The sequence below is a fragment of the Rhinoderma darwinii genome, chromosome 4 (assembly GCF_050947455.1).
Source record: "Rhinoderma darwinii isolate aRhiDar2 chromosome 4, aRhiDar2.hap1, whole genome shotgun sequence".
In the NCBI taxonomy this organism is placed as follows: Eukaryota; Metazoa; Chordata; class Amphibia; order Anura; family Rhinodermatidae; genus Rhinoderma; species Rhinoderma darwinii.
This window is the reverse complement of record NC_134690.1, coordinates 401,584,143-401,609,550: the sequence shown is the minus strand read 5'-3', so window position 1 is coordinate 401,609,550 and position 25,408 is coordinate 401,584,143. Positions and strand designations below refer to the sequence as shown.

At 39.7% G+C, this 25,408-nt stretch overlaps 1 protein-coding gene across 1 annotated transcript in view; it reads left to right on the top strand.

Annotated features, from left to right (window-relative positions):
- PLB1 (phospholipase B1) overlaps positions 1 to 25,408 on the top strand; it is a 105,735-nt gene that overhangs the window by 17,118 nt on the left and 63,209 nt on the right. Inside the window, exons 13-22 of the mRNA XM_075863770.1 lie at positions 4,508 to 4,591; positions 5,399 to 5,464; positions 5,965 to 6,048; positions 6,369 to 6,435; positions 7,697 to 7,755; positions 11,792 to 11,865; positions 12,543 to 12,586; positions 15,014 to 15,122; positions 17,100 to 17,160; positions 17,855 to 17,935. Of these exons, the coding sequence (XP_075719885.1) occupies positions 4,508 to 4,591; positions 5,399 to 5,464; positions 5,965 to 6,048; positions 6,369 to 6,435; positions 7,697 to 7,755; positions 11,792 to 11,865; positions 12,543 to 12,586; positions 15,014 to 15,122; positions 17,100 to 17,160; positions 17,855 to 17,935 (729 nt within the window). The remainder of the gene's footprint in view (positions 1 to 4,507; positions 4,592 to 5,398; positions 5,465 to 5,964; positions 6,049 to 6,368; positions 6,436 to 7,696; positions 7,756 to 11,791; positions 11,866 to 12,542; positions 12,587 to 15,013; positions 15,123 to 17,099; positions 17,161 to 17,854; positions 17,936 to 25,408) is intronic.

Sequence of the window (25,408 nt, the reverse complement as noted above, 5' to 3'; positions counted from 1 at the left end):
AAACTCTTTCCTGTAATGATAGTTTGCTACAAAGTATCAGAGCAGGTAAAATTTATCCGTCTGGAGACTGCACTGTTGAGCTCACCGAGGATTCTGTAGACTGGATACCATTGTAACAAACCCTCAGCTGTGAGAAGTATTCAATCGGGAAGGATTTTCAGCTTCTAGATGTAAAAAAAAAAATGTTCCTTTTACTTACAGCAAGCAGAGATCTTGACAATTATGAGGAAAACCCGCATTTACTGTTGTGTTTTGCGCCAGTCGTAGTGAAAAAGGTAGTTGTAGTTAATGGCGCCAAATTTATTAAATGTCACATGCTTTTAATAAATTTGGCGAATTCTCAAACAGGCTGAAAGTAAAATCGGATGAAGTTTTGCCCCAAGAGTCAATTCACTGAATTTACTTAATAAATTTGTCTTAAACGAAGTCTTCTTGGAGACCATGGTCACTTGTCACGTAACTTTTCAAATTTGCCAAGTTATTTTGCAAATTTTACTTAACATTTTTGCACGTCTCGCTGCGGTGACCTGTTTAGTAAATGTGGCCAATGTTTATGACGCTGTTCACATTTGCTTTGAAGGCTTCGTTGCAAATTCCGTAAGATTTGACGGGAGAAATCGTGCTGCATACATTGCTAATCTTCCCGTCACACTGACGGACACCGGCTGTAAGACAATTGGGTCCGTCGGGCATCGGTGGTATCTGTGGTATGACGGATCTGGGGGAGGGTCGTGGCTTTTGTTGTGAACGGAAACCACGAGAAACTTGTGATCAGAGTCTTAGGAAGTTGTAGAACTTTTTCATTATATAATGAATATAGGCTTATCCCCATAACACAAAGTGATGACAACCTGCCGGGACCCCCACTGACCCTGAGAACCTGCGGCACCTTCACTGTATTTCCACGCACTGCGGCACCCCCGGACACCGGCTGCGCAGGGAGCTGCATTCAAGGACTGGGACCATGCTGCAGTTCTCTGTCCGGGAACGTGGCCCTGCAGGGAATAACGTCAGAGCTTCATTCTCAGGATCGGTCGTGGTCCTGGCAGTCGGGACCCCACTGATCGCGAAGTGATAGCGCAATGGCATCGCTTTGTGTAATGGAAATAACCATTTAAAGAGGTTTTCCCATCAGAGACATTTATGACATATCCACAGGACGTCATAAATGTAACGCCCCCTGCACACGACCGTATTTTTCATCCGTAATTACGGACCCATTCATTTCTATGGGCTACGGACACCTTTCCGTATTTTTACTGATGGGTGTCCATGCCGGAGAAATTATAGAACATGTCCTTTTTTTGTCCGTAATTTCGGCACAGACTCCCCATTGAAGTCTACGGGAGCTTCCGTAATTACGGACGGCTACGGATGTCTGTAAATACGGTCTGTAGTACATCTGTAATGTATCCGTATTTACGGATCCAGAAAAAAACAGGGGAGGAATCTAGGGTTCCTAGATTCCCCTGTTCTTTTGTGGATCCGTAAATACAGATGCATTATGGGTGCACTATGGACCGTATTTACAGACACCCCTCCATATATGCGGCTGATTTACGGATGACTATAAATGATTACGGATCCGTATGTATGGACAGTATTTACGGATGGATGAAAAACACGGTCGTGTGCGTGGGGCCTCAGATAGACGCGGGTGCCACCTCTGGGATCTGCATCCAATTTCTCTAGAACGAGGCCCCCTAAACCCCGTTTTACTGCTCTGTGTGATTCCCAACCATGAATTACGGAAACAGCAGAGCTCGCATGCTGCCATTCACAACTATACTTACGGAAACAGGGTAGATCAGCGAGCTACGCTGTTTCTATAATTCATGGTCGGAAATCACACGATTCAGCCACAAGACAGAGCGGTAGAACGGGGTTTAGGGGGCCCCGTTCTGGAGATAGGTGCCGGTCCCAGAGGTGGGACCCGCATCTGACATTTATGACATATTCTGTGGATTGGAAAACCCCTTTAAGCTTTCATCATATCGGCACAGTATTAGGGTATGTTCACACGGCAGCGTCCATTACGGCTGAAATTACGGAGCTGTTTTCAGGAGAAAACAGCTCCTGAATTTCAGACGTAATTGCATGTGCAGGCGTTTTTCGCTGCGTCCATTACGGACATAATTGGAGCTGTTTTTCCATGGAGTCAATGGAAACGGCTCCAATTACGTCTCAAGAAGTGACAGGCACTTCTTTGACGCGGGCGTCTTTTTTACGCGCCGTCTTTTGACAGCGGCGCGTAAAAAAAAATGACCGTCGGCACAGAACATCGTAAAGCCCATTCAAATGAATGGGCAGATGTTTGCCAACGCTTTGGAGCCGCATTTTCGGACGTAATTCGGGGCTAAAACGCCCAAATTACGTCCGTAAATAGTGTGTGTGAACCCAGCCTTACTAGGGTTATAATAATAGTAATACAGAGAACATAAACTTTGGGTGGAGTTAGTCCTTCATTTGGAAATATTGACCGACGCTACTCACTCCAGGGATTCTTCTCCATGACCCAAGTTCAAAGCCATCGCTATGATATCTATGTCGGATCCTTTGACCGAGCCCCAAGGACTTCTCCTCCGCGTCGTGCTCTCTGGTCTCCTCTGATAAACACATTATATAATATATCTAGAACTCCATCTCAGACTTGGAGCATCCTGAGGAGATAAAACCTGCTCCACCAGTATCACCAGAATCAAAGACGAGAGGAGTCATAGACACTGGAGATAATATTAATTCCCTTTATCTGATCATCTCAAGGCAAAGTCCAGCGTCCTCCTACTCCACATCTGACTTTTAGTAACCAGGAGATATTGTGGGTTATGTAATTGTGGTGTGATATATGTCCCTTGTGTGGGGACGGGGACCAGCCAATCAAGGGGGCACACACTATAGAGTCCACTTCTATATGGGATCACTGGGGAGGGTGCAGCTCAGGTTGACCCCATTCTCCTATCCCATCAGTAGGGGTGAAGCTAGATTTTCTTCCACCCCGGGGCAAAGATTCAGTTTGGTGCCCTCCACCAGAGACCAACATATCTTTACAAGTTTTCTTTCTCTGAGGACCAACTATAAGAAGTGCCCATCCAGTAGTCCCAACCACGTAGAAGTGCCAATAACTCTTCTTGTAGGACAGTTGGCATACAGCAGGGCTAAACCCATTTATGTGCCCAAAAAGTGGGCACCAGCTCTTGGAGTGTCCATACAATTGTGCCAGCAACGTATCAGTGCCCATAAAATGGTCCCAAGCTATAGCAGTGCCCATTATCAGTATCGACTACAGTGCTCATTAACCCTTCAGTGACCAGACTAAATTTAATGTTAGAATTTATTGATTAACTTTTATTAACTTTTTTTTGGGACCAACAGAACTGAATGGGTCCGTAAAACCGGGGACCGTACTTTACGGTCGTGTCCATGGAGCCTTATTCTGTAAAAGTATTTGTTTTTGTGCTGCCATATTCTAAGAGCGGTAACTTTTTTGTTTTTCTACCCACTTGGCTGTTCGAGGGCTTATTTTTTTTAAATTAAAAACTTGATTAAACTTCTTTTTACTTTCTTTTAGTCCCACTGTGGGTCTTCAGTTTATTTGTCAGTGAATTATGCTTTTGGCAGGACCTAATAGGCATACACTGAAGGCAGACTTTGGGGGTCTTTATAAGGCTCCCAGCTGCCATTAAAAACCTTTGGCCCCCCGCGATCATCCTCTGGGGGTGCCGATGTGGTGAGGGAGGTATTGAGCATGGCATCTAAAGGGTTAAAGGGGCGGGTTTGAAGAGAAAACTTTGATCCCGTCCATTAGAGCAGCAGTCCGGCTGTCTTCAGGCCACCAGACAGCCGCTCCAGCCGGCACGGGACACCATACCGGCACTTACGTCACAGCGCCGTGGCATAAGTACCTTTAATGATCACCGTGAAAACACGTATTGGCGGTCATTAAGGGGTAATAAATATTTTTGTGTATTGTTATTTTCATTATTGTTGTTGTTTTAGGCAGTGGGCTCCAACCTGTGGCTACACCCATTTGTTGCATAACTACAACTCCCAGCATGCTGGGTGTTGTAGTTATTCAACAGCTGAAGAGCCACAGGTTGGAGCCCACTGGTATAATGAGGCCAAAACTTAAAAGGATTGTAAAAACATGGCTTCATGGCTTTTTTCCAGAAACAGCGCCACACCTGTCCTTGGGTTGTGACTGGTATTGCAGCTCCGCTCCATTGAAAATAATAGGGATGAGCTGCAATACCACAGTCAGCCTGTGACCAGGTGTGGCACTGTTTTTGTAAGAAAGCAGCCATGTGTTCCTAATCCAGGATACCCCCTTTAGATTTGACGAGAACATGATGTAACCTTTCATGACTTCTAGAACTTCTCCAGATTCCTCCTCTTTCATTAAACGTCCCCCGTATCTTCACTGGTTACAAGGATGGAGAAAATGAATAGTAGAACTGGACGGTGTGTTGGGGACATGCGAGGGCACTAACTTAAGATCTTTATTTTCCAGTCTGCCCTGGAGAAGTTGATAAGCTCAGAGAGATATGACACAAGGGAAGATTTCACCGTGGCCTTACACCCTGTGCTCCGCATGGTGAGTTCTGCGCGATCCGAGTCCAGACCTGGAATAATGGGGTAGATTGGGGTCGTGCAAGTGTTCAGAACTGCCAGAAACGTCATAGAAAAACATATAGCTCACAAGTCTGACTCTTCTGCTACTGTTCCCTATGGCAACACTTCCTGTCGGTGCTTTGAACTTGTTTAACCTTGGGGGATGTAAATCACTATTCATATCAATGCACACATCCTGACATTTTGTGAGTCTATAGATGTAGACTGGGTGATTTGGGTCTATAAAATGTCCCCATGACAGTGTGATCCACCAGAGTATAATCAGGAAGTGTTGTCATGAGGACATGTAGGCTGTTAACCCTTGCAATGTATTATTCTCAGTCTATAACGAAAACTGTATTTATAATGTTCACAAAATGTATATTTATAGTTATTTGGGTCTATATACAATGTCCCTACGACAGTGTCAACCACCAGAGAACAGTCAGGAAGTGTTGTCATGAGGACATGTAGGCTGTTAACCCTTGCTATGCAATTATTCTGAGTCTACAACAAAAACGTTATTTACAATGTTCACAAAATGTATATTTATAGTTATTTGGGTCTATATACAATGTCCCTAAGACAGTGTCAACCACCAGAGCACAGTCAGGAAGTGTTGTCATGGGACTATGAAGGCTGTTAACTCTTGCAATGTATTATAGCTCAGTCAAAGGTAGAAACGATATTTACCATGTCCACAAACTGCTTGTAAAGAAGTAATAATACAATTTACATTGAAGAGTTGAGCATCTGAACGTATTTCCATATAATATAAAGGATTTTGCAGGTTGATTCTGAGAAGAAAAACATTGACACCTATGGGGACGTCTATGAAGTGCAATGCTCACAGCAGGTAAGCTCTGATAAGTAAGTGCCCCCCATTTAGGATATTTACATGCGTGGAATTATAAAATTCTGATTAAATATGGAATAAATAAATAAATGGATTTCTGGGTACAGCCCCGAAGATGAGCAAATCACTTACCACTAGAGTCTCTGTCTTTATTCCCTTGTTACACTGTTTATAATCAGGTCCATATCCCCTGACTTCCTGCTGAGCAGCCAATCAGAGCTGCAGTGTAAAGCATGAGGGAGGCAGAAACAAAGTTATGAAACAGTCTGAGCCTCTGAAATAAGATGTGTTTTGACTCCCATAGAATCCTAGCAGATACTATAGCTAAGTTAGAGTCACTACACTAATTGAGCAGAGTTAAAAAGCAGCTGACACTGCAGAGATTACAGCATATGACACTGAACATGACGCCAATGCTTATAATTGTGTGCAGCCATATATAGGTCAATAATGTAATATTCTGCTATGGTTTAATGTCTTGTGCCGTGTTTCACACACAGGATTCTGTCTTCTTGAACACACATAAGAACAGTCCATACATGTGGCTGCAGGACATGACGCAGGTTAAAGAGAGTCGAGCGCAGGTAAGATCACCTGTCGTACGATGAAGAATAATCCACATCTGCTCTGGAGCTCCACCTAGTGGACACATTCCCTAATATACAGTCTGCTATATAACATGATCTATAATCAGACCCCCAGAGACAACAAGGGGAATTTGACCTACCTGCACATTATTATTAATGATTTCACCCCCTAAATTTAAAGGAATTTTCCAATAATGTCCATTAGGGAATATCACCTGGTAATGGTTTCCAAGGTTGAGATTCACTTTAAATAAAATTGCTTGTATTATGTGAAAGTTTTTTATGCTCCTACTGAAGTACTCGCCTCGTTCTTACAGCCGCGGGTACAAGGCTCCAATTTCACATGCACAAATCTGGCCCCCTCAGCGACAGTCCCAACATCAGGTAAGTGCTGGGCTATGATGTGACCCCCAGTCAGGGCATAAATATTAGAGCAATTATATACGTAAAGGTTCGTTTAATGCCTCTGTGATAAGCAAGGAAGCAGGTAAGTGGGGCGGAGCTGTGACAACTATTGTCATGAAAAGAAAAATGTTACCACAATGTATAGAAAAAGTTACATTTAAAGGAGCGTCACAATTAATGTTATGCTACAATGTTTTCTCAAGGGAGTCTAAGTTGTTTGACTGAGTCTAAAAGATGGAGTTCTGTGGTATATGTGAGGTCACATGATGGGCTGGGCCAATCAGCATTCAGCATGCAGAGGAAGCTGCTTAATAAGGGCTGGACAGGGGAGGAACCTCTAATGAATATTCATGAGCAGCTATGAGGGCTGACATTATAGGTAAAGTTACTATAGAATAGTTGGCAGATCTCATGAGCACCTGGCCAAAAATGTAAAGCAATAAATTCAGACCCCAAAATAAATACAGATGCCAGACCAGACCCCCTGGACTAGACCTCAGAATAAATACAGACCCCAAAATAAATAGACCCCAGACCAGATCCAAAAATAAATGCAGACCCCAAAATAAATAGACCCCAGACCAGATCCAAAGATAAATAGACTCCAGACCAGACCCCAAAATAAATTCAGACCCCCAAACCACACCGCAAAATAGATACAAACCCCAGAATAAATACAGACCCCAGACCAGACCCCAAAATAAATAAACCAGAGACCAGACCCCAAAATAAATGCAGACCCCATAATAAATTCAGAAACCAGACCAGACTCCAGAATAAATATTTACCCCAGAATAAAAACAGATCCCAAAGTATTTTCAGACCAGACCCACGGTTCCCTCTCCTCGCCCCTGCGCTGTGCAGTCCTCTTCACTCCCAGTTGCCGCCACACATAACATCCTGGGGTCCTTGTTACCCCGGGTGTCAGGAGTGCGGACGTGTCGCCCAGGAGGATCGTCTGTACTTCCAGGAGTTCAGAGAGGCTCGTTTTTTTCCAGCAAGTTTGGTTTTATGTTTTGGGCTGCTATAGATAAATTATGGCTGGGAAAGAATAGCGGTGAACACAGATTCAAACCTCAGCGCCACCTGCTGGCTAAAAAACAAACAAAAAACTACTAATAATTGGGGAAAAACCTGTGCAGAAATATGTTTTTTCTTTTAGGTATGATTGGCTGTATATGTTGTTGTTGTGAATCTCCTGATCTTATAATGAGACCAAGTTAACACAGTTTGGATTTAGTTCACAGCTTGAGGCCGGCAGACTTTAAAGTTATTGCTGCGCTGGGAGACTCGATTACTGTAAGTACTGATATTTTAGGACATTTTTTAGTAGGTTATATACTTTTAGTAAAGTTTCCTCTTACGTTATACATATATACTATTGTGAGTCACGTCAGACCTTGTAGGACACCAGCCATTGTTACTTTCCTGGTCTGAAGTTTCTCCTTGTTATGTATATTACAACATCTGCATAGACATAACTTAGAGGAGTATTCTCATCATTGTAAGTGGCAGCAAATCGTTGGGAAATTAAATCACTTACTAATAGGTGGGGGATTGACTGATGAAAAGACAGGCAGCAATGTTATATATATCATCTAGAGACAGGCAGCCATGTTATATATATATCACCTAGAGACAGGCAGCCATGTTATACATTGCCTAGAGGCAGGCAGCTATATTATACATTGCCTAGAGACAGGCACCCATATTATATACATCGCCTAGAGACAGACAGCCATGTTATATACATCGCCTAGAGACAGGCAGCCATGTTATATACCTCACCTAGAGACAGGCAGCCATGTTATATACCTCACCTAGAGACAGGCAGCCATGTTATATACCTCACCTAGAGACAGGCAGCCATGTTATATACCTCACCTAGAGACAGGCAGCCATGTAATATACATCACCTAGAGACAGGCAGCCATGTTATATACATCGCCTAGAGACAGGCAGCCATGTTATATACCTCACCTAGAGACAGGCAGCCATGTTATATACCTCACCTAGAGACAGGCAGCCATGTTATACATCACCTAGAGACAGGCAGCCATGTTATATACATCGCCTAGAGACAGGCAGCCATGTTATATACATCGCCTAGAGACAGGCAGCCATGTTATATACATCGCCTAGAGACAGGCAGCCATGTTATATACCTCACCTAGAGACAGGCAGCCATGTTATATACCTCACCTAAAGACAGGCAGCCATGTTATATAAATCACCTAGAGACAGGCAGCTATGTTATATACATCACCTAAAGACAGGCAGCTATGTTATATACATCACCTAAAGACAGGCAGCCATGTTATACATCGCCTAGAGACAGGCAGCCATGTTATATAAATCACCTAGAGACAGGCAGCCATGTTATATACATCACCTAGAGACAGGCAGCCATGTTATATAAATCACCTAGAGACAGGCAGCCATGTTATATAAATCACCTAGAGACAGGCAGCCATGTTATATACATCCCCTAGAGACAGGCAGCTATGTTATATAAATCACCTAGAGACAGGCAGCCATGTTATATACATCACCTAGAGACAGGCAGCTATGTTATATAAATCACCTAGAGACAGGCAGCCATGTTATATAAATCACCTAAAGACAGGCAGCCATGTTATATACATCACCTAGAGACAGGCAGCTATGTTATATAAATCACCTAGAGACAGGCAGCTATGTTATATACCTCACCTAGAGACAGGCAGCCATGTTATATACCTCACCTAGAGACAGGCAGCCATGTTATATACATCACCTAAAGACAGGCAGCCATGTAATATACCTCACCTAGGGACAGGCAGCCATGTTATATACCTCACCTAGAGACAGGCAGCCATGTTATATACCTCACCTAGAGACAGGCAGCCATGTTATATACCTCACCTAAAGACAGGCAGCCATGTTATATAAATCACCTAGAGATAGGCAGCTATGTTATATAAATCCCCTAGAGACAGGCAGCCATGTTATATACCTCACCTAGAGACAGGCAGCCATGTTATATACCTCACCTAGAGACAGGCAGCCATGTTATATACCTCACCTAAAGACAGGCAGCCATGTAATATACCTCACCTAGGGACAGGCAGCCATGTTATATACCTCACCTAGAGACAGGCAGCCATGTTATATACCTCACCTAAAGACAGGCAGCCATGTTATATAAATCACCTAGAGACAGGCAGCCATGTTATATAAATCACCTAGAGACAGGCAGCCATGTTATATACATCACCTAGAGACAGGCAGCTATGTTATATAAATCACCTAGAGACAGGCAGCTATGTTATATACCTCACCTAGAGACAGGCAGCCATGTTATATACCTCACCTAGAGACAGGCAGCCATGTTATATACATCACCTAAAGACAGGCAGCCATGTAATATACATCACCTAGAGACAGGCAGCCATGTTATATAAATCACCTAGAGACAGGCAGCTATGTTATATAAATTACCTAGAGACAGGCAGCTATGTTATATAAATCACCTAGAGACAGGCAGCTATGTTATATAAATCACCTAGAGACAGGCAGCCATGTTATTTAAATCACCTAGAGACAGGCCGCCATGTTATATACATCACCTAGAGGCAGGCAGCCATGTTATATACATCACCTAGAGACAGGCAGCCATGTTATATAAATCACCTAGAGACAGGCAGCCATGTTATATAAATCACCTAGAGATAGGCAGCCATGTTATATACATCACCTAGAGACAGGCAGCCATGTTATATAAATCACCTAGAGACAGGCAGCTATGTTATATACCTCACCTAGAGATAGGCAGCCATGTTATATACCTCACCTAGAGACAGGCAGCCATGTTATATACATCACCTAAACACAGGCAGCCATGTTATACATCACCTAGAGACAGGCAGCCATGTTATTCATCGCCTAGAGACAGGCAGCTATGTTATATACATCACCTAGAGACAGGCAGCCATGTTATACATCACCTAGAGACAGGCAGCCATGTTATACATCACCTAGAGACAGGCAGCCATGTTATATAAATCACCTAGAGACAGGCAGCTATGTTATATAAATCACCTAGAGACAGGCAGCTATGTTATATAAATCACCTAGAGACAGGCAGCCATGTTATATACCTCACCTAGAGACAGGCAGCTATGTTATATACATCCCCTAGAGACAGGCAGCCATGTTATATAAATCACCTAGAGACAGGCAGCCATGTTATATACATCCCCTAGAGACAGGCAGCCATGTTATATAAATCACCTAGAGACAGGCAGCCATGTTATATACATCCCCTAGAGACAGGCAGCCATGTTATATAAATCACCTAGAGACAGGCAGCCATGTTATATAAATCACCTAGAGACAGGCAGCCATGTTATATACATCCCCTAGAGACAGGCAGCTATGTTATATAAATCACCTAGAGACAGGCAGCCATGTTATATACATCCCCTAGAGACAGGCAGCCATGTTATATAAATCACCTAGAGACAGGCAGCAATGTTATATAAATCACCTAGAGACAGGCAGCCATGTTATATACATCACCTAGAGACAGGCAGCCATGTTATACGTCACCTATTTTTATGGGAATATAATTTTTTAGTGGGGATTGTGTTAGAAGTTATTAACTTATTATTTTATTTTTAGTATTATAATTTTTAATGTGGATAATTTGTAAATAATATGCATTAATAATAGTAATCTTTATTTATATAACGCCAACCTATTACGCAGCACTTTACAATTTACAGGGAACATGAAACAAACAATATCAGACATTACATAGTGACAAAGTTAATTTACAATTCAGACCATCCTGTGTATGTGTTGTGTTACTGTTTATTTATGATTGTGAATATGTTTCTAGTCTATGTGTATTGATGTTTAACTGCTATTGTTCTGTTTTTGTCTGTGCTAGGAGCTGTTGCAATACTGTCATTTCCCTCCAGGGATTAATAAAGTTATCTTATCTAGAGACAGGCAGCCATGTTATACAAGTAAATACACACAGTAAAATAGTTACTGCAATAACTAAAATAATAATAATCATTATTTTACAATTAGTCCTATTCAGTTAGTTTATGGATGTGTCCTTTTATATTGTCCCGGGACATATGCTAAGTCATATACACGGCTACTTACTAAATACCAGGGTCACATGATGTGTGGGGGGGGGGGGGTCACATAACTGATGCCATATTAGTCCAATTCATTTCATTCTATTCAGTCAAAACGGACAATATATTAATAAGTAACCGGAATACCGCTGTTATAATAGCGGTAACATCGTGAATAATTCTCACTGTCGTTACTATCACAGGCAGGTAACGGTGCCGGCGCTTTCGTTCTAGATGTTTTAGATGTGGTGACTGAGTATCGTGGATTATCCTGGAGGTGAGAGTGATCGAAAAAAAATCTCGTCAATTGTCCGGTACAATAAACAAGATTGTAACGATTTCCAAATTGGTAAAATTCTGATTATTAAACCGGCCATAGACGTAATAATAACTATTAATGATCATTATCATGACTATGCTACCAAAACAATCCGCTCCCACCAGTGGAAATGTGTTTCATTAATTGTAACGGGTATAAGAGTTGCCTTTTATTTGACTTTCGTCCATGCTTCCTAATCCCCCCAAAAATATTGGAACTTTCAGTGGGCAGGACCATTGTCATTTTGCAGAACCTTTGACGTAATTTTTGGTTGGGGTCTGGGTGCTGAGGTTTTCTGAGCACCATGCCCATGGTGTCTGTGTTATCCAAAGAGAACTGACCAATGGCAACAGGGGCACAATGCTTATCAGATCCCGGCCGCTGCTTCATTTCAGTGATAAGTGGGGGTCTCCGCATCCAACTTCACTAATCACAGCAGCTTATGAGATATCTCTAAGACATGTTGGAAATTGTTCAAAATTACTTTGGTCCTTTTAAGAAAATGTTTTTGAATTATTATTTTTTTCGTAAAAATGTCCCTTCACCTTAAAATTTGCACATTCTAAACTTTGCCAATTTACAAAATACACAATTCATGTTCTGCCTATTAACCCTGTTACTCTTCCTTCTATTAGCATCGGTGGTGATGGAGACCTCAGTAACACAACCACACTGGCAAGTATGTATCTATGGAATATTCGTAACATTGAAACGGTAACTTTACCAAAAATAAAAACGGTCTGCCCCCTTATTTTTCCTTTTTAATTGCCATTCAGTGGGGATAATACAAAGGGTGAGGCTTTGACAATTTTAGATTGTGTATCTCCTAAAATAGAGAGTAATTACCCCTCTAAAGGCCCTATGACACCAGCCGATTTTGGCCGGTGCAGTGAACGCCGATCAACGAGACAACTCGTTGATCGGTGCTCGGTTGCTCCTGTCACAAGGATGGTTGGGGACGAGTGGTCGTTACTCCGATCACTCGTCCTCACACATTATCATCATGTCGGCATAACGTCTCCCTGTTTACACACCAGGATGAGCTGCCGACAACCAGAATATTTTACTTTTTAAAACTATACGATCAGCAGATAAAGCGTTTGCTCGTTTATCTGCTGATCGTTGCCCTGTTTACACAGGGAAATTATCGGCAACGAGCCTTATATGAACGGTTGTCTGCTCGATAATCGCCAGTGTAAAACCCCCTTTAGGCTTCGTTCATATCTGCGTCGGGACTCCGTTCATGGGTTCTGTCGGACCTTTCCATCAGGGGAACCCAGGAACGGAATCCAAACTGAAACAAACGGAAACCATAGGATTCCGTTTGCATGACCATTGATTTCAATGGTGATGGATCTGGTGCAAATGGCTTCTGTTTGTCACCGTTGTGTAAGGGTTCCGTAGTGTTGACAGAATCAATACCGTAGTCGACTGCGCTATTGATTCCATCAAAACAATGGAATCCTCACACAACAGTGACAAACAGAAACCATTTGCACTGGATCCGTCACCATTGAAATGAATGGTGATGCAAACGGAAACCTATGGATTCCGGTCATGGGTTCCCCTGATGGAAAGATCCGATGGAACCCACGAATGGAGTCCCGACGCCTTAAAGGGAACCTGTCACCAGAATTTCACCTATTGAACTCTACTCACCCCTCACTGGCCGCTGCTGTAAAAAATTTATTGCAGTTATCCCCTCTCCTAAACTCCTCCTCCGATCGTAAATAACGGTCCACAAACATTTTGCGACTTTTATGGTAATAATCCGGCAGTCTTGTTCTTTCCTCTTCTTATGCCCGCCCACCTCTGTAAACTGGCCTACCTTGAATGGCAAAATCTCGTCTGAGATAGCGCGCATGTGCCCATCATGTATGGTCCGACACCCTTCTCTGCTTCGTCCGGAACTCAAATCTAGTTACTGCGCATTCGCCGCTATGGTGTCCCGTTGCGCGCATGCACCAGAACAGCACATCGATGCGCAAGCGCAGGATTTCATGTGTGCTGGGGGGAGGCGAGGAGCTGTCAATAAAAAGTACGGAGGCGAGGTAAAGTCGGAAAGGCTGGAGGAATGAAGATATGACTTGTGCTCATTAGCATACGGCGCGGGAACACTAAAAAACTGAATACTAAAAGGTACAGAGCTACTTAGAAGATAATTAGAGGTGACATAAATATGATTTCTCACCCACTACCACCTGGTATTGCGGGTTTAATAGGTAAAATGCTGCTGACAGGTTCCCTTTAAAGCGCGGCTCCACTTTTGCTGTATACTTTTCCTCTTTAGCAACACATTAGAAACGTCCACTTTTCCGGGCTTACTCTCTCCAATGCAAACAAAGGAAAGGGCAACTAGCTTGATGGTCATGCCACCATTCTGTCTTACAGGGGATGCAGGTGGGGTCCAAAAAGCACCAGGCCCTCTTGCTTCGGTTGAAAGGGGGGTGCCATGAACTAGCGCCAATAAGAGACCCCATCAGTATCAAAATGGAGGACCAGCTATGGTTAGAAATGTCTCGCTTTCCTATGATCTGTGTGAGCCAGAACAGGGTTGCCCCTTTCTAAGGCCCCATGCACATAGCCATGCCCGTAATCATGGCCCACGATTACGGCCACTGGCAGCCAAAGTATGGGAACACGACCTGTAAAAATCAAAAGAATGGACATGTCCTAACCTTTGCTGTACACTTCTACGGCCTGGAAACCTTCCCGCAAATATACGGGAAGGTGTCCGTGGTCAATAGAAGTGAACGGGTCCGTAATTGCGGATCGAAATTACGGTCCGCAGTTACAGGCGATTTTTATGGTTGTGTGCATGGGGCCTAAGCAAAAGAAATGATGAAGGGGTTGACACCTGCAAACAAGGAGAGGGGGTAAGAGAGGGCAGTAAGTGCCGGCCCATCCTGTCCCACGATGTTGCGGCAGGGGAAACTATTGTCATTTTTTCTATTGGGCTCCATATCATGAAATTAAAATGTGTAGACCCTCTGGGTCAATGTATCGAATGACATTAAGGGGGCAATAACTTACGAAGGAGCTGAGTGGTGGGGGAAATAGGTGAAAAATTTAATTTGCAACGTTACAAAAAGTTTTTGTTTTACAGACATCCTCCGGCTGTTTAACCCTAATATACAAGGGTACTCGACAAAAAGGGGATCTCATCATTTACCTAATGCACGGCTGAACCGGGCCGTTCCTGGAGCAAAAGCAGAGTACGTAAAAAAGGGCATTACTATTCTTCTTATTCACTCTTTATATTGCCATAATCCATACAGAGAGCCCCTGGATGACTTCATGTAATACTCCTTAAAGGGGCTTTCCTAAATTTGTGTTATAGGTCATATCAATAGGACCTGTAATAAAACACTGATCGGTGGGGGTTTGGCCATTGGGACCTGCATTGATCCAAAGAGTGGCCTGTTTTGGGGCCATCCTTAGTGAGGTGGGCACTTTCAAGTGAAGTGAATAAATGGGCTCTCACATTCGAGATTCACTGAAGCAGAAGTGAAAGCAGCCAAAGTTTGGTGATTTTATATACCGAGATATATTCGTTTTTTCCTGCTTTATTGCGGCGACCATTTTTAGACAACAGGAAGTGCGGCCATATTGGTTGTCACTTTTGAATTAACTTCTCAGAAACTGATGGTCAAACTATAATTTATCAGCCTCTTCTATCAGTAAGGGTCTGTTCACATCACCGTTGGCTTTCCGTTTCCGGGGTTCCGTCAGAGGTTTCCGTCGGGTGAACCCCGCAACGGAAAGTCAAACTGAAACCACAGCTTCCGTTTCAGTCCCCATTGATACCAATCGTGACGGAAACGGAAGCTGTGGTTTCAGATTGACTTTCCGTTGCAGGGTTCACCCGACTGAAACCTCCGACGGAACCCCGGAACGGAAAGCGAACAGGCCCTAACAAAGTTCTACCATCAGTTTCTGAAAAACTACGTCCATGTTGATAACCAATATGGCCACACTTCCTGTTGTCACTTTTGTAGTGAAATGTAAATATCTCTGTAAGTAAAAGAAACACACCATATTTTTTTAACTAAACTTTTTCGTATGCTAAAATCTTACTTAAAAAATCTTTGCATCTTATAGACCGGAGTCCGGGGGGGGGGGGGAGATCAGGTCAGGGAGGGAAGCTGAACGCGATCATGTTCTGCTTCCTATCATAGAGGGGACACCACAAAATGCATCGCTGAAACCTGGGGAAATGAGTAAGCCACCAGACTACCGGTTATTAACCCCTTCTTTTACCCTAGACCACCATGGAATAAAATAGTTGCCCCTTTTGTACCCTAGACCAGTGTTTCTCAACTCCAGTCCTCAAGTCCCCCCAACAGGTCATGATTTGGGGATATTCCTTAGATATCACACCTACGGCATTTCATGATCCACTGATCACCTGTCTAATACTAAGTAGATCCTAAAACTTTAGAAAAACTGCCCTAGACCACCAGGTATTAGCTTCCTCTTCTACGCTAGACCACTTATGAATAAAATATGAACTCAATCTACTTCTCAAGAAGACCACCAAAGAAGAGGATATTGTCCTAGACCACCAGGGAATGAAATATGAACCCATTCCTCTACCCTAGACCCCCAAGGAGGGGAACATTACCCTAGACCACCAGGGAATCCAATATTTACCCATGCACTACCCTAGATCACCAGAGTTAGAGACAATATAACTAACGTACACACTCAGAGCCTAAACTATTTTGTCCACTCTGGAGGGAAACGCTTGGGTCACTGACATGGTGAATTATTAGGATGACCATGATTCACCATCTGCAGGGAAACATTTTACAACCCAGTCAATCACTTTTATAAAAGAATTACATTGATCTTTACTGAGAATGATAATAAATCTGGGTTGGATTGATGGACTGCTCATTGGACAAAGACAAAGACTTGTTAGTATAGGGCACCATATGTCGACTTATGGCATGGTCTCATGTCTTTGGGACTTGGTCGGTAGGTCGCAACACCTTCCGTCGTCTATGGCCATATTAAGATGGTCTCTCATAGTGAATAAGATTAGTGAATAAGAACAGTAAATCTCAAGAATATTGTGATATTCCGCTACGGACTTATATTCCTGAATGTGCACTAAGATTTCCTAGACCGGCATGAACGGTTGCATCTACAAGTAACTTTTCTATTGACCGTCTTCCCTTGTTTTGCAGTGATATGCTTGATCAGGCCAAGTTACTGGTGAATAAGACAAAAACCATGCACAACTTTAGAGTGAGTACAATTAAGGGTTTCCCGCACGCTACGCGTTCCGCCTTCTGTGATCGTCCATGCCAGTTGAGATGCCCGTAGGATTTGTGCAGGCTAAAGCATTGAAGATCAGATCTGGAAACAACCGAAGTGTCACCGTATCATATATATATTGTCTTACGTGATTTAACAAGTAAAATAGAATAAGAAGACCCCGTTAGATTATCTTCCTAAAAAGCAGCACATGGCTTTTTGGCCAAATCAGCTGGCATCAATAGGGCATGCTGCTAACCCAAACAGCTTATGCTGGCCAGACAGCGAAATTATTTGGCTCAACTGAATAGGCATGATATTTCTATTGAGAGAGGGAGATAAGTGGCTGCCCGAGACCCCTAGCATCAATTATTATTTTAGTGCTGTGTTGCTGTCGCAAGCCCACCATACAGCCTTGACCTTGATTTCCATGATATTTTCCAATAAATACTCTGTAAAGCTGTTGTAAAAACAAAAAATCTCAATGACCCCACCTTGTCTGCATTGATCAACAAACAACCTGCAAGAGAACAGCGCCACCTAGTGACAAGATTATTATGAATACTGTAACAATAGGCATTCACTCATTAACATTGATTTTATTTTAGCCAATTAGATAATCAGAAATCTAACAAAAAGAACAACCGTGTGCCTCTGGTAACTTTTCTGTATTCTTCTTGTCTAGCTAATTAATTATACAGAGGACTGGAAACTCCTGACGATATTCATAGGAGGAAATGACTTGTGCGGTATCTGCAAAAATCCGGTATGTGATATCTTTCAAATATGTGAATGAACTGGGGGTCCCGCATGGAAAAAGAGTTATTACATCTATGGGAATGTTGCATAGTACATCACTGGGTCTTGGAGACGCGGTGACATTCTGAATACAGCGTTGTAGAGTCTTGCCAATTCTACGAGCACCGATGTATGAGACTGCTCGTTGATCGGCGCTCGTTTGCTCCTTTCACAAGAAGCTATGTATGGGGATGAGCGACTGTTACTGTGATCGCTCATCCCCATACATTTCCATCATGTGGGCAGTACGTCCTTGTTTACACAGGGAGATGTGCTGCCGTAAATGATAATATTTCTTGCAGCATAAACGATACGATCAGCCGATGAGCGAGCATTTGCTTGTTCGTCGGCTGATCGTTGCCCTGTTTATACACGGCAATGATCAGGAACGAGCAATCATATGAACGCTCGTTTGCCTGATAATTGACCAGTGTGACAGGGCCTTAAAAAGGCGGCTATAGACCTATTGTATGCGAGCCAGACCGTCTCCCCCAACATCAGTGCCGGGCCACACAAATGGGTACCAATTCTTACAAACACCCTAAATCCTTATGGAAAGTCTTCCCAGAAGGTTGGAGGCTGTTATAACTGCGAAAGGGACCCAACTCCATATTAACGTCCATGGTTTTGGAATTGGATGTCGAACAAGCTCATATAGGTGTGATGGTCGGGGTCCACATACTTTTGGCCAGATTATGTACATTAGGGCACTATATGATAATACTGGGCACTGCTATTGTATTGTACCCTTTTTTTAATGTATTTTTATACTTTTTGTGAGCTATAGAGCTACGTGTAGGATGTTTACAATAAACTTGTTTCATCTTTTTAGTTTTGTTTTTGTAACAAACTTTGTGTAATAAGGAAAATACAAATGTGCCGGATTACTGGAAGTACAGGGTGGGCCATTTATATGGATAGACCTAAATAAAATGGGAATGGTTGGTGATATTAACTTCCTGTTTGTGGCACATTAGTATATGGGAGGGGGGAAACTTTTCAAGCTGGGTGTTGACCATGGTGGCTATTTTGAAGTTGGCCATTTTGTATCCAACTTCAGTTTTTTCAATGGGAAAGGGTCATGTGACACATCAAACTTATCGAGAATTTCACAAGAAAAACAATCGTGTGCTTGGTTTTAACGGTACTTTATTCTTTCATGAGTTATTTACAAGTTTCTGACCACTTATAAAATGTGTTCAAAGTGCTGCCCATTGTGTTGGATTGTCAATGCAACCCTCTTCTCCCACTCTTCACACACTGATAGCAACACCGCAGAGGAAATGCTAGCACAGGCTTCCAGTATCCGTAGTTTCAGTTGCTGCACATCTCGTATCTTTACAGCATAGACAATTGCCTTCAGATGACCCCAAAGATAAAAGTCTAAGGGGGTCAGATCGGGAGACCTAGGGGGCCATTCAACTGGCCCACGACGACCAATCCACTTTCCAGGAAACTGTTCATCTAGGAATGCTCGGACCTGACACCCATAATGTGGTGGTGACCATCTTGCTGGAAAAACTCAGGGAACGTGCCAGCTTCAGTGCATAATAATAATAATTCAAAAAATAGCGTCAAAAGAAGACGGACCCCAAACTGAATTCCATATTCAAGATGTGGCCTTACAAGGGATTTATAGAGGTGTAATGTTACATTTATAGAGGTGTAATGTTACATTTATAGAGGGGTAATGTTACATTTATAGAGGTGTAATGTTACATTTATAGAGGTGTAATGTTACATTTATAGAGGTGTAATGTTACATTTATAGAGGTGTAATGTTACATTTATAGAGGTGTAATGTTACATTTATAGAGGTGTAATATTACATTTATAGAGGTGTAATGTTACATTTATAGAGGGGTAATGTTACATTTATAGAGGTGTAATGTTACATTTATAGAGGTGTAATGTTACATTTATAGAGGTGTAATGTTACATTTATAGAGGTGTAATGTTACATTTATAGAGGTGTAATGTTACATTTATAGAGGTGTAATGTTACATTTATAGAGGTGTAATGTTACATTTATAGAGGGGTAATGTTACATTTATAGAGGGGTAATGTTACATTTATAGAGGTGTAATGTTACATTTATAGAGGGGTAATGTTACATTTATAGAGGTGTAATGTTACATATATAGAGGTGTAATGTTACATTTATAGAGGGGTAATGTTACATTTATAGAGGTGTAATGTTACATTTATAGAGGTGTAATGTTACATTTATAGAGGTGTAATGTTACATTTATAGAGGTGTAATGTTACATTTATAGAGGTGTAATGTTACATTTATAGAGGTGTAATGTTACATTTATAGAGGGGTAATGTTACATTTATAGAGGTGTAATGTTACATTTATAGAAGTGTAATGTTACATTTATAGAGGTGTAATGTTACATTTATAGAGGTGTAATGTTACATTTATAGAGGTGTAATGTTACATTTATAGAGGTGTAATGTTACATTTATAGAGGTGTAATGTTACATTTATAGAAGTGTAATGTTACATTTATAGAGGTGTAATGTTACATTTATAGAGGTGTAATGTTACATTTATAGAGGGGTAATGTTACATTTATAGAGGTGTAATGTTACATTTATAGAGGGGTAATGTTACATTTATAGAGGTGTAATGTTACATTTATAGAGGTGTAATGTTACATTTATAGAGGTGTAATGTTACATTTATAGAGGTGTAATGTTACATTTATAGAGGTGTAATGTTACATTTATAGAGGTGTAATGTTACATTTATAGAAGTGTAATGTTACATTTATAGAGGTGTAATGTTACATTTATAGAGGTGTAATGTTACATTTATAGAGGTGTAATGTTACATTTATAGAGGTGTAATGTTACATTTATAGAGGTGTAATGTTACATTTATAGAGGTGTAATGTTACATTTATAGAGGGGTAATGTTACATTTATAGAGGGGCAATGTTACATTTATAGAGGTGTAATGTTACATTTATAGAGGGGTAATGTTACATTTATAGAGGTGTAATGTTACATTTATAGATGTGTAATGTTACATTTATAGAGGTGTAATGTTACATTTATAGAGGGGTAATGTTACATTTATAGAGGGGTAATGTTACATTTATAGAGGTGTAATGTTACATTTATAGAGGGGTAATGTTACATTTATAGAGGTGTAATGTTACATTTATAGAGGTGTAATGTTACATTTATAGAGGTGTAATGTTACATTTATAGAGGTGTAATGTTACATTTATAGAGGGGTAATGTTACATTTATAGAGGTGTAATGTTACATTTATAGAGGTGTAATGTTACATTTATAGAGGTGTAATGTTACATTTATAGAGGTGTAATGTTACATTTATAGAGGTGTAATGTTACATTTATAGAGGGGTAATGTTACATTTATAGAGGTGTAATGTTACATTTATAGAGGGGTAATGTTACATTTATAGAGGTGTAATGTTACATTTATAGAGGGGTAATATTACATTTATAGAGGGGTAATGTTACATTTATAGAGGGGTAATGTTACATTTATAGAGGGGTAATGTTACATTTATAGAGGTGTAATGTTACATTTATAGAGGTGTAATGTTACATTTATAGAGGTGTAATGTTACATTTATAGAGGTGTAATGTTACATTTATAGAGGTGTAATGTTACATTTATAGAGGTGTAATGTTACATTTATAGAGGGGTAATGTTACATTTATAGAGGGGTAATGTTACATTTATAGAGGTGTAATGTTACATTTATAGATGTGTAATGTTACATTTATAGAGGTGTAATGTTACATTTATAGAGGTGTAATGTTACATATATAGAGGGGTAATGTTACATTTATAGAGGTGTAATGTTACATTTATAGAGGGGTAATGTTACATTTATAGAGGTGTAATGTTACATTTATAGAGGTGTAATGTTACATTTATAGAGGTGTAATGTTACATTTATAGAGGGGTAATGTTACATTTATAGAGGGGTAATGTTACATTTATAGAGGTGTAATGTTACATTTATAGAGGGGTAATGTTACATTTATAGAGGGGTAATGTTACATTTATAGAGGTGTAATGTTACATTTATAGAAGTGTAATGTTACATTTATAGAGGTGTAATGTTACATTTATAGAGGGGTAATGTTACATTTATAGAGGTGTAATGTTACATTTATAGAGGTGTAATGTTACATTTATAGAGGGGTAATGTTACATTTATAGAGGTGTAATGTTACATTTATAGAGGTGTAATGTTACATTTATAGAGGGGTAATGTTACATTTATAGAGGTGTAATGTTACATTTATAGAGGTGTAATGTTACATTTATAGAGGTGTAATGTTACATTTATAGAGGTGTAATGTTACATTTATAGAGGTGTAATGTTACATTTATAGAGGTGTAATGTTACATTTATAGAGGTGTGATGTTACATTTATAGAGGTGTAATGTTACATTTATAGAGGTGTAATGTTACATATATAGAGGGGTAATGTTACATTTATAGAGGTGTAATGTTACATTTATAGAGGGGTAATGTTACATTTATAGAGGGGTAATGTTACATTTATAGAGGGGTAATGTTACATTTATAGAGGTGTAATGTTACATTTATAGAGGGGTAATGTTACATATATAGAGGTGTAATGTTACATTTATAGAGGTGTAATGTTACATTTATAGAGGTGTAATGTTACATTTATAGAGGTGTAATGTTACATTTATAGAGGGGTAATGTTACATTTATAGAGGTGTAATGTTACATTTATAGAGGTGTAATGTTACATTTATAGAGGGGTAATGTTACATTTATAGAGGTGTAATGTTACATATATAGAGGTGTAATGTTACATTTATAGAGGTGTAATGTTACATTTATAGAGGGGTAATGTTACATTTATAGAGGTGTAATGTTACATTTATAGAGGTGTAATGTTACATTTATAGAGGGGTAATGTTACATTTATAGAGGGGTAATGTTACATTTATAGAGGGGTAATGTTACATTTATAGAGGGGTAATGTTACATTTATAGAGGTGTAATGTTACATTTATAGAGGTGTAATGTTACATTTATAGAGGGGTAATGTTACATTTATAGAGGGGTAATGTTACATTTATAGAGGGGTAATGTTACATTTATAGAGGTGTAATGTTACATTTATAGAGGGGTAATGTTACATTTATAGAGGTGTAATGTTACATTTATAGAGGGGTAATGTTACATTTATAGAGGTGTAATGTTACATTTATAGAGGTGTAATGTTACATTTATAGAGGTGTAATGTTACATTTATAGAGGTGTAATGTTATATTTATAGAGGTGTAATGTTACATTTATAGAGGTGTAATGTTACATTTATAGAGGTGTAATGTTACATTTATAGAGGTGTAATGTTACATTTATAGAGGTGTAATGTTACATTTATAGAGGGGTAATGTTACATTTATAGAGGTGTAATGTTACATTTATAGAGGTGTAATGTTACATTTATAGAGGTGTAATGTTACATTTATAGAGGTGTAATGTTACATTTATAGAGGGGTAATGTTACATTTATAGAGGGGTAATGTTACATTTATAGAGGTGTAATGTTACATTTATAGAGGGGTAATATTACATTTATAGAGGGGTAATGTTACATTTATAGAGGGGTAATGTTACATTTATAGAGGTGTAATGTTACATTTATAGAGGGGTAATGTTACATTTATAGAGGGGTGCTATTACATTTATAGAGGTGTAATGTTACATTTATAGAGGTGTAATGTTACATTTATAGAGGGGTAATGTTACATTTATAGAGGTGTAATGTTACATTTATAGAGGGGTAATGTTACATTTATAGAGGTGTAATGTTACATTTATAGAGGTGTAATGTTACATTTATAGAGGGGTAATGTTACATTTATAGAGGTGTAATGTTACATTTATAGAGGTGTAATGTTACATTTATAGAGGTGTAATGTTACATTTATAGAGGTGTAATGTTACATTTATAGAGGTGTAATGTTACATTTATAGAGGTGTAATGTTACATTTATAGAGGGGTAATGTTACATTTATAGAGGTGTAATGTTACATTTATAGAGGTGTAATGTTACATATATAGAGGTGTAATGTTACATTTATAGAGGTGTAATGTTACATTTATAGAGGTGTAATGTTACATTTATAGAGGTGTAATATTACATTTATAGAGGTGTAATGTTACATTTATAGAGGTGTAATGTTACATTTATAGAGGTGTAATGTTACATTTATAGAGGGGTAATGTTACATTTATAGAGGGGTAATGTTACATTTATAGAGGTGTAATGTTACATTTATAGAGGGGTAATGTTACATTTATAGAGGGGTAATGTTACATATATAGAGGTGTAATGTTACATTTATAGAGGTGTAATGTTACATATATAGAGGTGTAATGTTACATTTATAGAGGTGTAATGTTACATTTATAGAGGTGTAATGTTACATATATAGAGGTGTAATGTTACATTTATAGAGGTGTAATGTTACATATATAGAGGTGTAATGTTACATTTATAGAGGTGTAATGTTACATTTATAGAGGTGTAATGTTACATTTATAGAGGTGTAATGTTACATTTATAGAGGGGTAATGTTACATTTATAGAGGGGTAATGTTACATATATAGAGGTGTAATGTTACATTTATAGAGGTGTAATGTTACATATATAGAGGTGTAATGTTACATTTATAGAGGTGTAATGTTACATTTATAGAGGTGTAATGTTACATTTATAGAGGTGTAATGTTACATTTATAGAGGGGTAATGTTACATTTATAGAGGGGTAATGTTACATTTATAGAGGTGTAATGTTACATTTATAGAGGTGTAATGTTACATTTATAGAGGTGTAATGTTGCATTTATAGAGGTGTAATGTTACATTTATAGAGGTGTAATGTTACATTTATAGAGGGGTAATGTTGCATTTATAGAGGGGTAATGTTACATTTATAGAGGGGTAATGTTACATTTATAGAGGTGTAATGTTACATTTATAGAGGGGTAATGTTACATTTATAGAGGTGTAATGTTACATTTATAGAGGTGTAATGTTACATTTATAGAGGTGTAATGTTACATTTATAGAGGTGTAATGTTACATTTATAGAGGTGTAATGTTACATTTATAGAGGTGTAATGTTACATTTGAATCACAGATTTTTATTTCTCTTTTTATACAGCCTAAAATCCTATTTGCTTTTGCAGCTGCTGCTTGACATTGAGTGCTGCTGCTTAGCTTATTTGTAACCAGAATACCCAGGTCCCTCTCTTGTTCCGTTATCCCCAGTTTTATTCCATTTCATGTATATGAATTAATTCTATTATTGCATTACTTTACGTTTAGCAACATTATTTTATAGTCAAGCTGAGTTTTAAGTATCCTACAAAGTTATGTATCATCACCAAAAA